The 16,558-nt window shown below is 42.0% G+C and overlaps 1 protein-coding gene across 1 annotated transcript; it reads right to left on the bottom strand.

Annotated features, from left to right (window-relative positions):
- Positions 1–14,414: 14,414 nt before the first annotated feature.
- Positions 14,415–16,256, bottom strand: LOC139446475 (uncharacterized). Its single transcript, XM_071227786.1, has one exon. The coding sequence runs from the start codon at positions 16,254–16,256 to the stop codon at positions 14,415–14,417; it is 1,842 nt and encodes a 613-aa protein (XP_071083887.1).
- Positions 16,257–16,558: the final 302 nt, after the last annotated feature.

Here is a 16,558-nt window from a genome sequence, read left to right as displayed (position 1 = left end):
ACCACAAAGATGCAGAGTCATTCCAGGAAGAATCCTTGGAGTATGTTTGTCTGTTGTTTTACGCCGCACCCAGCAATATTCCAGCTATATGTCGGCGGTTTGTAAATAATCAAAACCAGACAATCCAGTGATTGACATCATGAGCATCGATCCACGCAATTGGGATACGATGACATGCATCAACCAAATCAGCGATCCCGTTAGTCGCCTCGTTACGTTTTTTGTTTGTTTGTTGTTTAACTCCACACTCAGCAATATTCCGGCTATATGTCGGCGGTCTGTAAATAATCGAGTCTGGACCAGACAATCCAGTGATTGACATCATGAGCATCGATCCACCAAATTGGGATCGATGACATGTATTGTCGCCTCTTACGAGTATGAGTGACTATTGAGGATACCATCCTGTCTGAACAACCCCAACCTTTAGCCCAGTTAGATTCCACTCTTTATCCTAGAGAGATCCATCCTTTATCACAGAGAGATCCCATCCTTTAGCACATGGAGATATTACAATATCAAACAGTGAGATCTCATCAGTTATCCGAGGGAAATTCCATCCTTAATCCCAGTTATATCTCACCCTATATCACGGTGAGATCCCACCCTTTATCACAGTGATATGCCACCCTATATTATAGTGATACCTCACCCTTTATCCCTGTGAGATCATCTTAGAGACTGCTGTCATCTTGTTCATCCAAGCTGCAGAAGATGTACAGTAGCTCTTCGTGACTTGAGTATTACGTGCGCACACACTTCTTCGAAATCCTGGATCCACTTCCGAACCATTACCATTTTTGTGTGGTATGTGGTATTACCTCCGCATATGTTTTAATGACCAACGGGTCAATACAATTTAAGGCATGTATTTTCAGGCATGAAGTTACAGACTAGGTTTCAGCTCTGAGCTCCTAGGGTCTGAATAAAGCAAATAAACTGTTTGGAAGAAAATGAGCAATTGTCTGAAATACCGTAAGTGCTTCCGCCTATCTATCAGATTACAAAACAATTAAACCTAGAAATGGTAATGGGGAGACTCAGCTCCCTCCTGTAGAGGCTTGTTTACCACCTCTCCCACAATAAGAGTTCGGCTGTATTGGCGTCCATAAGAAGTTGTTCAAACAGAATAATATCTTGTTTTTTGTAGATCTGAAACACGGCTGCTGTCTTTTGTCAAATATTTTAACTGTGACTTGTTGTTTTGAAACGACAGTACAGTACGTATTTTTCATTGTCTGCATCTATTTTCTGTATGATTTGTTTGTTTGTTTAACGCCGCACTCAACAATATTACAGTTATATGACGGCGGTCTGTAAATAATCGAGTATGGACCAGACAATCCAGTGATTGACATCATGAGCATCGGTTCACACAATTGGGATATGATGATATGCAATAACCGAGTCAGCGAGTCTGACCACCCGATCCTGTTAGTCGCCTCTTACGACAATCATAGTCGCCTCTCACGACAAGCATGGGTTACTGAAGACCTATTCTTTCCTACCCGGATCGCCACGGGTCGTTTTCAGTATGAACCATGCTCTGTGTACTTTTGAGGTTTTTGTGCAACTTCTAATAATAAATGACCTAATACAAGGAGAAGCCAGACTATGCAGAAATAAGGAACAGAAGATACTAAATAACAGAATGGCATGTACATCGATTCATTATTCCATACATTATTTGTTTGAGGTAAAAAAGTCAAAGGTCATAACTGTTTCAATCCCAAAATACACACTGAAAAGAAATACACGTACAAGTTACAAAGCAGCCTACATACTTAGGGCATGTCACATTTCACAGTGGTACCTGTTATCATGGCTAAGTAGTGAGACAAAATGATATCTTCAGCATGCCCACTGTGGCTTTCATGTTTAAGCTTGATTTGGAATTCTGTTGGAGTTGTTATAACAAACAAAATAGTAACTGCATTTCAAATGTCATAGTAGTACATACAGAAATGGCTGAACTTTTGGCCCAAATGTCATTTTAAATAAGGATCCGCTGTAGCTATGTTAAATGTTGGATCAGATTTCCGAGAGTAGGTTTTAGAGATGTTTTTACAGGGATCATCAACGCAGAGCTTAAGCTTCATATACACAGGTCTTACAGTTCCAGAGGGCATGTAAAAGTTTATGACAGATGGATGGACAGTTGACAGATAAAATGCCAATGTATTTGCGCACTTGAATTGTTATTGCAGGTGAGTTCAGAAGGGAGGTGTGTTTCAAATGACGCCTTTTACAGCAATCAGAACAAACAATCAAGCAGAATATGCATCAGTAGAAACTCTACTATTTCTGTCACTATTCTTCAAGATGATATTACATATTTAATTTGTCCTTTGAAATATTACTTCACACATTTCATTTTGTTCATATTTCACAGACAGCTGTGGTAATCACTTTTACAGAATGGTGAAAAATTAGAGAGAAAAACATTCTTGACATCTCCTGTGAAACAACTGGGTGAATGACACTGCTATTTTGACATCTCCTCTGAAACAACTGGGTGAATGACACTGCTATTTTGACATCTCCTCTGAAACAACTGGGTGAATGACACTGCTATTTTGACATCTCCTCTGAAACAACTGGGTGAATGACACTGCTATTTTGACATCTCCTCTGAAACAACTGGGTGAATGAAACTGCTTTTTTGACATCTCCTCTGAACAACTGAGTATATGACACTGCTATTTTGACTTCTCCTCTGAAACAACTGGGTGAATGACACAGCTATTTTGACTTCTCCACTGAAACAACTGGGTGAATGACACTGCTATTTTGACATCTCCTCTGAAACAACTGGGTGAATGACACTGCTATATCACAACTGGGTGAATGACACTGCTATTTTGACATCTCCTCTGAAACAACTGGGCGATTGAAACTGCTATATTGTGATCGCAGAAATAACATGTGTAATCAATGCTGTGCAATATTGTAGTGAACATGTCAGTTGGAATTGTCAGAATAAAAATAGAGCTTTCAGATTTAATTTTTATTTGCACGTTTCATTCTTTTAAGGTCAACATAATCCTTAATCAAATTAAAAAGAAAAAACTATCCTACTAAACTATCATCCCTTAAGCCTTGCAAACAAAGGCTATAGAAACATATCACAACATCTGACAATATGAGTGATGCTTACAGTGGAGTCTACAGTGTACGTCATGGAGAGACACATTATTCACTGTGCCCACAACCTATCACTACCTGAGCCCGATTACTTATGGGGAGAATCACTCAAGGCATATATGATCGTCTGATTATCACCCCAACCTTAAAACCTTAAAAAAGTTCAATAAAAGGCTTCATACAGCTGCAGCTTTATATATAATTTAATATATTTAATTATGCTTTGTTATTGTTTGTTTGTTGTTTAACGCCGCACTCAGCAATATTCCAGCGATGTGACGGCGGTCTGTAAATAACGGAGTCTGGACCAGACAATCCAGTGACTGACATCATGACCATCGATCCACGCAATTTGGATACGATGACAAGCATCAACCAAGTCAGCGAGCTTGACCACCCGATCCCGTTAGTCGCCTCTTACGACAAGCATGGGTTGCTAAAGACCTATTCTATAGCGTTGTTTATGTGTGTGCGTGCGTGCGTGCGTGCGTGCGTGTGTGTGTGGCTGCTTGTACTAATACCGATTGTATAGTTCTAGCTCACTGAGATAACATGTCGCAGTTAAACATGAACTAGACCGAATTTGCAAAGACCTTTTACAAGTACATGTATTCACATATTGTTTATATGATGTATACTTATGACTGAATTATATATTGCATTCCCGGTCTGACATAGCATATGTAAGGTCTATATTAGTTACCATCGTTACACACAAATATATATGTAATCTTGGACCAAATTCAAATACATTTAGGGATACACTCCATACTGTAAGAGAGTTAGATTCCAACATTTCCTGTCCTCCATCTTGTTCGAAAAAATTGGCCACTGACAGCTTATAATTAATTTTAATATCAATAAAGTTTTTTAATATACAGACTAAATGAATATGATGTGTATGCCATATCACCATGGTTGCACACATCCAAGCGTATCTGGATCTTGAATAAAACATGATGGTAGATGGTTGCTTGGTAATGGTTTGTCGTGCTGTTTGATGACGTTCATACTCTGTGCAGAGGGCATATTGGATACTTATCAACTTGAAAAAGAAGCCTTGGACTACCACACTTGACATTATACCTCCATCATTAAGCTGACACGCCGTGATATAACTAGAATACTCTTAAAAGTGGTGTTTAACCCAACTCACTCTTATACATTCCTTGTAGTACAGCTTTTTTTTATACATTCCTTGTAGTACAGCTTTCTTACACATTCCTTACAGTACAGCTTTCTTATATATCCCTTGTAGTACAGCTTTCTTACACATTCCTTATAGTACAGCTTTCTTATACATCCCTTGTAGTACAACTTTCTTATACGTCCCTTGTAGTACAGCTTTCTTATACATCCCTTGTAGTACAGCTTTCTTATACATCCCATGTAGTACAGCTTTCTTACACATTCCTTACAGTACAGCTTTCTTATACATCCCTTGTAGCACAGCTTTTTTACACATTCCTTGTAGTACAACTTTCTTATACATCCCTTGTAGTACTGCTTTCTTATACATCCCTTGTAGTACAACTTTCTTATACATCCCTTGTAGTACTGCTTTCTTACACATCCCTTGTAGTACAACTTTCTTATACATCCCTTGTAGCACAGCTTTTTTACACATTCCTTGTAGTACAACTTTCTTATACATCCCTTGTAGCACAGCTTTCTTACACATTCCTTATAGTACAGCTTTCTTACACATTCCTTGTAGTACAACTTTCTTATACATTCCTTACAGTACAGCTTTCTTACACATCCCTTGTAGTACTGCTTTCTTATACATCCCTTGTAGTACAGCTTTCTTACACACCCCTTGTAGTACAGCTTTCTTACACACCCCTTGTAGCACAGCTTTCTTACACATTCCTTGTAGTACAGCTTTCTTATACACCCCTTGTAGTACAGCTTTCTGATACATTCCTTATAGTACAGCTTTTGTATACATTCCTTGTAGTACAGCTTTCTTATACACCCCTTGTAGTACAGCTTTCTTATACATTCCTTATAGTACAGCTTTTGTATACATTCCTTATAGTACAGCTTTCTTACACATTCCTTGTAGTACAGCTTTCTTATACACCCCTTGTAATACAGCATTCTTATACATTCCTTATAGTACAGCTTTTGTATACATTCATTGTAGTACAGCTTTCTTATACATTCCTTATATTACAGCTTTTTTAAACATTCCTTGTAGTACAGCTTTCTGACAGATTCCTTATAGTACAGCTTTCTGACACATTCCCTGTAATACCCAGAGAAAAGGGCTGATATTTTATATAGTACTTTAAGACATTGACAGTACATGCTAAATAGTACATTGGTTCATGCCAGAGACTGGCACTGATTAGTTGTTATATGTTTTATTACTTTGGTTACCTATAAACTTCAGGAATGAGGAGGAAATATAAAATTTTCGTCTGAAGCTATTCTTACTTCATGCTGAGTCTGATAATCACACTTCTGGATAAGTCACAGACACTATCCGAGACAGCTGGTACATACTCAGTGAATTGTCAGTGTTGGCTCCAAGACTGGTACCCCTAACAGTAGCTTTGTTCCTGTGTAAGGGCTACATAAAACATTATTTAACATTAAACGAAAATAACATAACAAAAAAAAAAAAAATAAGATAATTTTAGCTCACACTACCGACCCAATATTCCAATATTAATGATAATAAGTGAAGAGCTAATTAATTTTGTTCTTTAGATTTCTTCAACCAGGATATGAAAAACAGTTACAAAATTATTTCACATTTCACGAAATTGCCAAATGAAAATTCTCCCATCCTACTGACCCTATATTCTAATCTGAATAATAATAAATGAAGAGGTAATTATTTCCTTTATATTTATTTTGACCAGCAAACAAAACTTTGAAAAAGAAAATATCTGTAAAACGCTAATAATAAAACAGGGTGCCACCCCCTGCCCTGAATCCTGAGTCATTTCTTAACCCCTGACTTTGAAGGTTACGTTTTGCAGTTCTTCAAAGATGAGATTGAAACGTCAATGCCATTGATTAACCAGTCTCTATTATCCGCTGACAAAGATTCAAATGCCAAAATAGCAGTGGAAATTATATGAATGGATTCTCTTGCAGAAACTTGGAAGGGAGCCCGTTGTTCTTTATTTCCCTTGTAAAAAACTTGAAAGGGAACCCGTTGTTCTAAATTTCCCTTGTAGAAACTTGGAAGAGAGCCCGTCGTTCTTAATTTCCCTTGTAGAAACTTGGAAGGGAGTCTGTTGTTCTTAATTTCCCTTGTAGAAACTTGGAAGGGAGTCTGTCGTTCTTCATTTCCCTTGTAGAAACTTGGAAGGGAGTCTGTTGTTCTTAATTTCCCTTGTAGAAACTTGGAAGGGAGTCTGTTGTTCTTAATTTCCCTTGTAGAAACTTGGAAGGGAGCCCGTCGTTCTTCATTTCCCTTGTAGAAACTTGGAAGGGAGCCCGTTGTTCTTTATTTCCCTTTTAGAAACTTGGAAGGGAGCCCGTCGTTCTTAATTTCCCTTGTAGGAACTTGGAAGGGAGCCCGTCGTTCTTAATTTCCCTTGTAGGAACTTGGAAGGGAGCCCGTCGTTCTTAATTTCCCTTGTAGGAACTTGGAAGGGAGCCCGTCGTTCTTAATTTCCCTTGTAGGAACTTGGAAGAGAACCCGTTGTTCTTTATTTCCCTTGTAGGAACTTGGAAGGGAGCCCGTCGTTCTTAATTTCCCTTGTAGGATCTTGGAAGGGAGCCCGTTGTTCTTAATTTCCCTTGTAGGAACTTGGAAGGGAGCCTGTCGTTCTTTATTTCCCTTGTAGAAACTTGGAAGGGAGTCTGTCGTTCTTAATTTCCCTTGTAGGAACTTGGAAAGGAGCCCGTCGTTCTTTAGCTAACTATGGGTTTGTGTCTTAGTAAGGATAAGCGTCTTTCCATGAACCATTACAAGAAGTGTTTGAAATTTGGACATTCTGCTTTTACATTTAAAATACATTTTGAATCACGACGCACAACAGCACATGTACATGTCCTTCAGTTATTCATTTAATTAAGCCAGATGATATTTTCTTGATTTATATAAAAAAATCTTGTTTTTTAATGAATGTGCCTACCTTAAATGAAAAAAACTAACAAAACAAAATGTACACCAGTATATTTTTTGTTCATTCTGGTATTCTAGTACACCGACAAAAAGATCCGTAAAACAATTAATATCAATAAATCTGGCTTTAATCACACAAATATTTTGTTCAAGAGTATGCTCTTGATCATAACCTGGCACTGAGCTCGGGTACAGGAAGAAGCAGGTGTAGGCACACTGCAACCATGGTAACAGGTTAGCTTTATCAGGTTAACATTTGGATAAAACCGAGTCCTAGATTATTAGAGGTCTGGTTATTATATAGCTTAGCTTGGCTTGGCAGTGTATCTGGGATGCACTGAAGGCTACACACCACTACAATACAATATGCTACTCATCATGTTCCAGATTAATAAAGAGCAGCCATACAGATGACGGACATAATCAATGTAAAAGCAGCCATGATCAGACAGGGTATAATATTATATTTTTATATTCTATTCTATCATATATTTAGATCCTTATCCAGATACTAGTATCTGCTCAAATACAGTTTATTTGTTCCCCGACCAGTGGATCCGTATGCATTCCGGTTATCATTCTCAACTCCCTGGGTAGTATACAACCCAAATAGCCTATGGATGTTGGGTGCTAGAGGGTGTTTTACATCCATTTCACACATCGGGGGATTTGGCGGTCGGGTAGCCTAATGGTTCCATGGTTAAAGCATTTGCTCTTCACGCCGAAGATCCGGTTGATTCCCGACATGGCTACAATGTGTGGAGCCCATGTCTGGTCTTCCGTGATGTCACATATGTCACTCACTCACATATCGGGTACCCATTCCCTTCTAGGTGAACAGAGGCACATAAGTCACTTGCCAAGGATGACATCACACGTTCTGACACTTGTGTATCGGGTGTATGAACAGCGGATGAGTGGGTTCTATCGAGTGAGTGAGTTGGATTTAACGCCGCTTTTAACAGTATTCCAGTTACATTACGGCGTGTCAGCTTAATGTGGGAGGAAAGCTCGAAGTGATGCAGGTCTCCGACGTTTACCACTTCGGTGAAACCCACGAGCACGGGTATGGTGCTGACAAACCTAGAAAAATAATCGGGGCGAAACGGGATTCGAACCCACAAGGGACTCAACTCTGCACAGCGAATCGCGGCGCCTTAGACGACTGGGCCACACGTGCCCCCCGGGTTCTTTTGAGTGCACATTGGTGAATGTACTGTATACTAGAATATAACTCAGAACCAGGAACACCTTTCAAATTGATGTTCATGAACGTAACAGTTAAAAGTCCATGAAATATCTGGAAATGTTAATTCACTGAACATAATTGCAACCCATGCCATGATCCCATAATTGCGGGTTTGAATCCCTGTTTCTCCCTGATAACAGTCACAGTTGATCTCGACCTGTCCTTGTGGGTTCCACCACATGGGTTAACGAGTTGACCAAGATTGTTGTAAAGGGGTCGTAGTGAAAAAGATCCTATCTCATTAAAATCAGATCTTAGTTCTCCCTATCGCTAAACAAAGATCTGAGGACATCCCATTACGAGTCACGTCAGAACGACCTTTCATCCCGTCCCGGCCATTTGCTGTATATTTGTTGTATATATGCATATAACGAACTACGGTTATAACGAACTAAAATTAGCGGTCCCTTTGAGTTTGTTATAACCGTAGTTTACTGTAGTGTCGTAAAGCTTGAAAAAGCTGCCTTCTGATTGGCTAATGTCGATTTCTTGTCAGTCATTATATTGATCGGTCAAAGTTCGCGAAAGGTCATCGATCTGACGTGAACCCTAATGGGAGGTCCTCAGATCTTTGTTTAGCGGTAGCGAAAACTAAGATCTGATTTTAATGAGATTGGAAAAAAATCGTGCCTTGGTCTTTTCACAAAACTGTCTCAGCAAGATTGTCACAAAGGTGTCGTTGCAAAAAGATCTTATCTTGGTCTATATGGAAGCTGTCTTAGTGTTTATAACAAACATTAAGAGAGATTCGAACTTGTCTCAGGATTTTTGGTTTTGGTTGGTTTGTTGTTTTACGCCGCACTCAGCAATATTCCAGCTATATGACGGCGGTCTGTAAATAATCGAGTCTGGACCAGACAATCCAGTGATTAATATCATGAGCATCGATCCACGCAATTGGGATCGATGACATGCATCAACCAAGTCAGCGAGCCTGACCACCCGATCCCGTTAGTCGCCTTTTACGATAAGCATAGTCACCATTTAACTTGTCTCAGGAGCTTGTGACAGGTGAGATGATAGACCACTGACGGCATGTTGAAGAAAACGAATATTGGCAGTATGGGTCAACAGTATCATTTCTGAGAGAAAAACTGAGTTCCACGAAAAACACAGCATTTACTGATTATGACTTATGTCTAACATTCAGTTGATAACCGATAATATCCTAACAATCATGCCATACAAAAAGTTTTGTGGAGGGCAGTCTACCTTATCCTTTCAGTTCAAACAGTAGTTGTAACACTAGCAGCATGTTTGCACGCTATCTGCAGCGAAGGTGTCACGCGCTGGGAAGGAGCTTGGCTATCTCAATGACCATGACCTTTTCTTGTCAAGGGCAGTTAATTAACATAGAGAATGAGAGTGGTGTCCCTTTGACTTGATGTGCACCATGAAATATCGTCTGCGTGAGCATCCTGTGGATTAAGTATAGCTGGATGTTATGGTGTTTGAAAACCATTTAGTCAATGAATTAATATTCCGTTACGAATGATTCAAGTTTATTTCTTTGAGTTTTGTGTAAAAAAAAAATTTAAAATCATATGTAGATTGAAATCATAGTTTTTTTACACTTGCTGGAGTATTTGCCATTGTTTTCATACAGAGAACATAATAGTTTAGATTCTCATTTTAGCTTCAAGGATGTTGCTCAAAGTGTGTAAGGCAATCTATCTGTGTTTGACATACCGACACAATGCACTAAATTATTCTATTGTCCTGGTAGATATGTTTCCGTTTGGCTAGATGTAAGATCCTGCATTGTGACACTTAACTGCTTAAAAACTATCACAAGGAAGTCTTCAACATATAACAAAGGGACATACATACAGGGTATTTACAAAGTGCTGAGTTCACTTCTTTGGTGTATGTTTCATGTGATTAACAACTCACAAACTTTCAAGAGCTGATTTGCCATTTTAATTTTTAGATGCTCAGAGATGCTTATTCTATGTTAAATGAATTCAGTATTTGCTACGAATATATTTGATCAGTTGATGTTTGAGTTGAACATTGTTCTGTCTGAGGTCAAGCAGTGCAATCCTATTGTCCTAGCTTTGTTTACAAGTTATTTCAGACATTTATCCACCGTAGAAAATGGTTGTTGTTCTCGGGGATAGTTCTTCAATATACAACACAAGTCCGTCTGTGGGTCCACAACGTTTTTATTGTCCATGGGAGCTTCACTAGCTGTTTCGTGTTCAGCTCCCAGATCTCAAATTCCCAGCATGCGTCGGTCTACATGTATATAACTAACTGTTTAACATTCATCCTATTCTTTATAAGGTAATACAGCTATGCCACGCAGTATCTCGTCCGCAACCCACATGCCTCTCGTGCATGATGTCAGATCGGCATGGTGCCAGTTTGTGTCAGATTTGCATGGTGCCAGTTTGTGTCAGATTAGCAAGGTGCCAGTTTGTGTCTGATTTGCATGGTGCCGGGACATGCATGATGTCAGATCGGCATGGTGCCAGTTTGTGTCTGATTTGCATGGTGCCAGTTTGTGTCAGATTTGCATGGTACCAGTTTGTGTCAGATTTGCATGGTGCCAGTTTGTGTAAGATTAGCAAGGTGCCAGTTTGTGTCTGATTTACATGGTGCCAGACATGCATGATGTCAGATCGGCATGGTGCCAGTTTGTGTCTAATTTGCATGGTGCCAGACATGCATGATGTCAGATCGGCATGGTGCCAGTTTGTGTCAGATTTGCATGGTGCCAGTTTGTGTCAGATTAGCATGGTACCAGTTTGTGTCTGATTTGCATGGTGCCAGACATGCATGATGTCAGATCGGCATGGTGCCAGACATCCAGATGTCAGATGGGCAGGGTGCCAGTTTGTGTCTGATTTGCATGGTGCCAGATTGTGTCTGATTTGCATGGTGCCAGACATGCATGATGTCAGATCGGAATGGTGCCAGACATGCATGATGTCAGATTTGCATGGTGCCAGTTTGTGTCTGATTTGCATGGTGCCAGACATGCATGATGTCCGATCGGCATGGTGCCAGACATCCAGATGTACGATCGACATGGTGCCAGACATCCAGATGTCAGATCGGCATGGTGCCAGTTTGTGTCTGATTTGCATGGTGCCAGATTGTGTCTGACTTGCATGGTGCCAGATTTGCATGGTGCCAGTTTGTGTCAGATTAGCATGGTGCCAGTTTGTGTCTGATTTGCATGGTGCCAGATAGCATAATGTCAGATCGGCATAGTGCCAGACATGCATGATGTCAGATTTGCATGGTGCCAGTTTGTGTCTGATTTGCATGGTGCCAGACTTGCATGGAGCCAGACTTGCATGGTGCCAGATTGTGTCTGATTTGCATGGTGCCAGACTTGCATGGTGCCAGATTGTGTCTGATTTGCATGGTGCCAGATGTGCATGATGTCAGATCGGCATGGTGCCAGTTTTGCATGGTGCCAGACTTGCATGGTGCCAGATTTGCATGGTGTCAGATTTGCAAGGTGCCAGATTGTGTCTGATTTGCATGATGCCAGACATGCATGATGTCAGATTTGCATGGTGCCAGATTGTGTCTGATTTGCATGGTGCCAGATGTGCATGATTTCAGATCGGCATGGTGCCAGATTTGCATGGTGCCAGACATGCATGATGTCAGACTTCAATGGTGCCAGACTTGCATGGTGCCAGACTTGCATGGTGCCAGACTTGCATGGTGTCAGATTTGCATGTTGCAAGACTTGCATGATGTCAGATTTGCATGGTGCCAGACTTGCATGGTACCAGACTTCCATGGTACCAGATTTGCATGGTGCTAGACTTGCATGTTGCCAGACTTGCATGGTGCCAGATTTGCATGGTGCCAGACTTGCATGGTGTCAGACTTGCATGATGTCAGATTTGCTTGATGCCAGATTTGCATGGTGCCAGATTTGCATGGTGCCAGACTTGGATGATGTCAGATTTGCTTGGTGCCAGATTTGCATGGTGCAAGATGTGCATGATGTCAGACTTGCATGATGCCAGACTTGCATGGTGCCAGATTTGCATGGTGCCAGACTTGCATGGTGTCAGACTTGCATGATGTCAGATTTGCATGGTGTCAGACTTGCATGGTGCCAGACTTGCATGGTGCCAGATTTGCATGATGTCAGACTTGCATGATATCAGATTTGCTTGGTGTCAGATTTGCATGGTGCCAGACGTGCATGATGTCACATGTGCATGATGTCAGATTTGCCTGGGCCCACTTGCAGAAAGCAGTCTTAGCGCTAAGATGACCGTAACACCCATACTTTAACATAGGCTTACAATAGTCTTAGTGCTTCTTTGGTTGTGTGGTATCTCCATCCCGCGTTGAATCCATAATGGTTTCATTCTAGTTCTGCCACCTGCACAAGCAGAATCTGCTATCTCCAAAGAAACACAATATTCTATTTGCAAAAACAAAACTGACATCGGCGCAACTCCATATAGAGAAAAGTCGCCTTGGTATGGAGGCATTACCTAAAAAGGAAATGACATTTTTTTCTGATTTAATTTAACTAAGCAATACATCTGCAATGGTAATAACTTAAATAACTTACATATTTCATGCATCTTCAATTCACCCTGGCCAGTTGAAAAAAACTCTTACATCTACCTGTCATTTATTGAAGGCACACCTGAAGCTGAAAGGGATATCATACATTATTTCATATCATTAAACCATAAATTCAATGAAATGAAGACGGACAATAATGTATTTGTCATTTTTTATTCATTGCAAAATTCCTACAGCCTTTCTTACACTGATTTAGATCAATTCCAGCTGCTATCTGAAATAAAACTAGTTTGTGTCTTATGTTTAAAAACTTACGCTATAGTGCAAAGAGTGAAATCCGAGGTATGTGGAAATGAAGTAATAAGCTACTTCTGCGGAAAGGTTATCATATCATTTTGCACTTGTATTGACCCTATATACATGTTAGTACCACTTAGGTTTTGCCACCCCAGGTGGTACCGATATGTGCTCTGGGCCATGGACTAAAGATCGCTTTGTGCAAGTTGGCCCTGATTTGCCTGGTGAATGGTGCCAGAGAACAGGTACACAGAATGATTCATCTATGAATGCCGTACAAATAATCCACAGTATTCCATGTCCTTTTTTGTGTTTATCTACCTTTTGCCTAATGACAAAAAAAAAGTGAATAAGTAAGGATAAGATATTTGATGAACAACTTCTTCACTACAATTAGGAGCGACATTTCGGTGTAGGTTCTAACACCGCTATCAAGCAAGTGAGTGAGTGAGTATGGTTTTACGCCGTTTTTAGCACTATTCCAGCAATATCACGGCGGGGGACACCAGAAATGGGCTTCACACATTGTACCCATGTCGGGAATCGAACCCGGGTCTTCGGCGTGACGAGCGAACGCTTTAACCACTAGGCTACCCGACCGCCCCATCAAGCAAGTGATGTACAGAGAATGGTTGACAAGCATATATATACAGGTATACTCTGTACACTACTTGTTTATTAACAGTGTTAGAACCTACACCCAAACGCCGCTCCTAATTGTAATGAAGGGCTTGTTCATCCATAAATCTTATCCTTACTTACTACTTCAACTTCTTAATGCCTCTCAAAGAAGTTTAAAGTGAATGACTTGTCCATTCAATCCTGTAATGGAGTGTACACCTACTACTACTTTAGTGGTTGTGGACTCTGACTAAAGCAAATGTGGTTCACCATTCCACAAGGGCAACATTTTTTAAGCCTATTCTTGGTGTTTCCCAATTTGTGTGCAGCAACCTGGGGCTTAGTGGAGCCTTGTCACAACCACCTGATCCCAGCTGGGTGATCTATTGTAACACTTGTATGTAAATTGCAAAAGTAGTTCTCAAACAATTGTCTTACAGGATGTGTGCCTTGGAGGGATGGCACCGGCGGAGTCATGATTTGAAAAAAACTTTGCCCGAGTCACAAAATTAACACATGAGTGAATGACACAGGTTGGCAATGAAGGTATAACTTGGTGCGGAGTGGAGAGGAGAGAGAAGTGGTGTGAGGAGAGTGGAGAGGAGAGAGGAGAGTGAAGTGGTGGGAGGAGAGTGGAGAGGAGAGTGAAGTGGTAGGAGGAGAGTCGAGTGAAGTGGTGGGAGGAGAGAGGAGAGTGAAGTGGGAGGAGGAGAGTGGAGAGGAGAGTGAAGTGGTGGGAGGAGAGTGGAGAGAAGTGTGGAGAGTGAAGTGGTGGGAGGAGAGTGGAGTGGAGAGTGAAGTGGTGGGAGGAGAGTGGAGTGGAGAGTGAAGTGGTAGGAGGAGAATGGGGAGGAGAGTGAAGTGGTGGGAGGAGGTGAAGTGGTGGGAGGAAAGTAAAGTGGTCGGAGGAGAGTGGACAGGAGAGTGAAGTGGTGGGAGGAGAGCGGAGAGGAGTGTGGAGAGTGAAGTGGTGGGAGGAGAGTGGAGTGAAGTGGTGGGAGGAAAGTGAAGTGGTGGGAGGAGAGTGGACAGGAGAGTGAAGTGGTGGGAGGAGAGGAGAGTGAAGTGGTGGGAGGAAAGTGAAATGGTGGGAGGAGAGTGGACAGGAGAGCGAAGTGGTGGGAGGAGAGCGGAGAGGAGTGTGGAGAGTGAAGTGGTGGGAGGAGAGTGAAGTGGTGGGAGGAGAGTGGAGAGGAGAGTGAAGTGGTGGGAGGAGAGTGGAGAGGAGAGTGAAGTGGTGGGTGGAGAGTGAAGTGGTGGGAGGAGAGTGGAGAGGAGAGTGAAGTGGTGGGAGGAGAGTGTGGAGTGGTGGGAGGAGAGTGGAGAGGAGAGTGGAGTGGTGGGAGGAGAGTGGAGAGGAGAGTGAAGTGGTGGGAGGAGAGTGGAGAGGAGAGTGAAGTGGTGGGAGGAGAGTGAAGTGGTGGGAGGAGAGTGGAGAGGAGAGTGAAGTGGTGGGAGGAGAGTGGAAAGGAGAGTGAAGAGGTGGGAGGAGAGTGGAGAGTGAAGTGGTGGGAGGAGAGTGTGGAGTGGTGGGAGGAGAGTGGAGAGGAGAGTGAAGTGGTGGGAGGAGAGTGGAGAGGAGAGTGAAGTGGTGGGAGGAGAGTAGAGAGGAGAGTGAAGTGGTGGGAGGAGAGTGGAAAGGAGAGTGAAGAGGTCGGAGGAGAGTGTGCAGTGGTGGGAGGAGAGTGGAGAGGAGTGTGGAGTGGTGGGAGGAGAGTAGAGAGGAGAGTGAAGTGGTGGGAGGAGAGTGAAGAGGTGGGAGGAGAGTGGATAGGAGCGTGGAGAGTGAAGTGGTGGGAGGAGAGTGGAGAGGAGAGTGAAGTGGTGGGAGGAATGTGGAATGTGGAACTGAGAGATATGATGAGAGTGGATTGAAGTGGGGACAGAGGAGTGGAGTAGAGAGGAGCAGAGTGGTGTGCGGAATGGAGCTGAGAGGAGGACGGAGGAGAGTTTGGAATGTAGCTGAGAGGAGCACGGAGGGGAGTTTGGAATGGAGCTGAGAGGAGCACGGAGAGGAGTGTGGAATGGAGCTGAGAGGAGCATGGAGGGGAGTGGGGAATGGAGCTGAGAGGAGCACGGAGGGGAGTGTGGAATGGAGCTGAGAGGAGCACGGAGAGGAGTGTGGAATGGAGCTGAGAGGAGCATGGAGGGGAGTGGGGAATGGAGCTGAGAGGAGCACGGAGGGGAGTGCGGAATGGAGCTGAGAGGAGCACGGAGGGGAGTGCGGAATGGAGCTGAGAGGAGCGCGGAGGGGAGTGTGGAAGAGAGCCGAGCGGAGTAGAGAGAGCGGAGAGGAGCTGAGTGGAGTGTGGAGAGGAGCTGAGTGGAGAGGAGTGAAATCATTTGGCATGTAGGATGAGTGATAATGCACTTAACAATTTCAAAATCTTCTCAAAAATCAAAATAATCATTCCATCAATGTATAGCTTTTTTCAGAATGATAAATTGGACAAGAACTAAAATCTCATGTCCTAAAAAGTTTTTTGCTACTTTATTCCGCTCATGTGGATATATTTGATATAAAAGACACTTTGGTGTCATTCCTTTTTAACACAAAATCCACAGCTGCTTTTAGATCTAAACATCTGTTTGTGTAAATATCATAGAAATATATTCTCCATTTTTACCAGTTCATCACTGACCCC

This window comes from Haliotis cracherodii, unplaced genomic scaffold (genome assembly GCF_022045235.1).
Source record: "Haliotis cracherodii isolate W230 unplaced genomic scaffold, xgHalCrac1.p SCAF_6, whole genome shotgun sequence".
NCBI lineage: Eukaryota > Metazoa > Mollusca > Gastropoda > Lepetellida > Haliotidae > Haliotis > Haliotis cracherodii.
The sequence above is the reverse complement of the archived record's forward strand: the minus strand, read 5'-3'. Positions and strand labels throughout refer to the sequence as shown.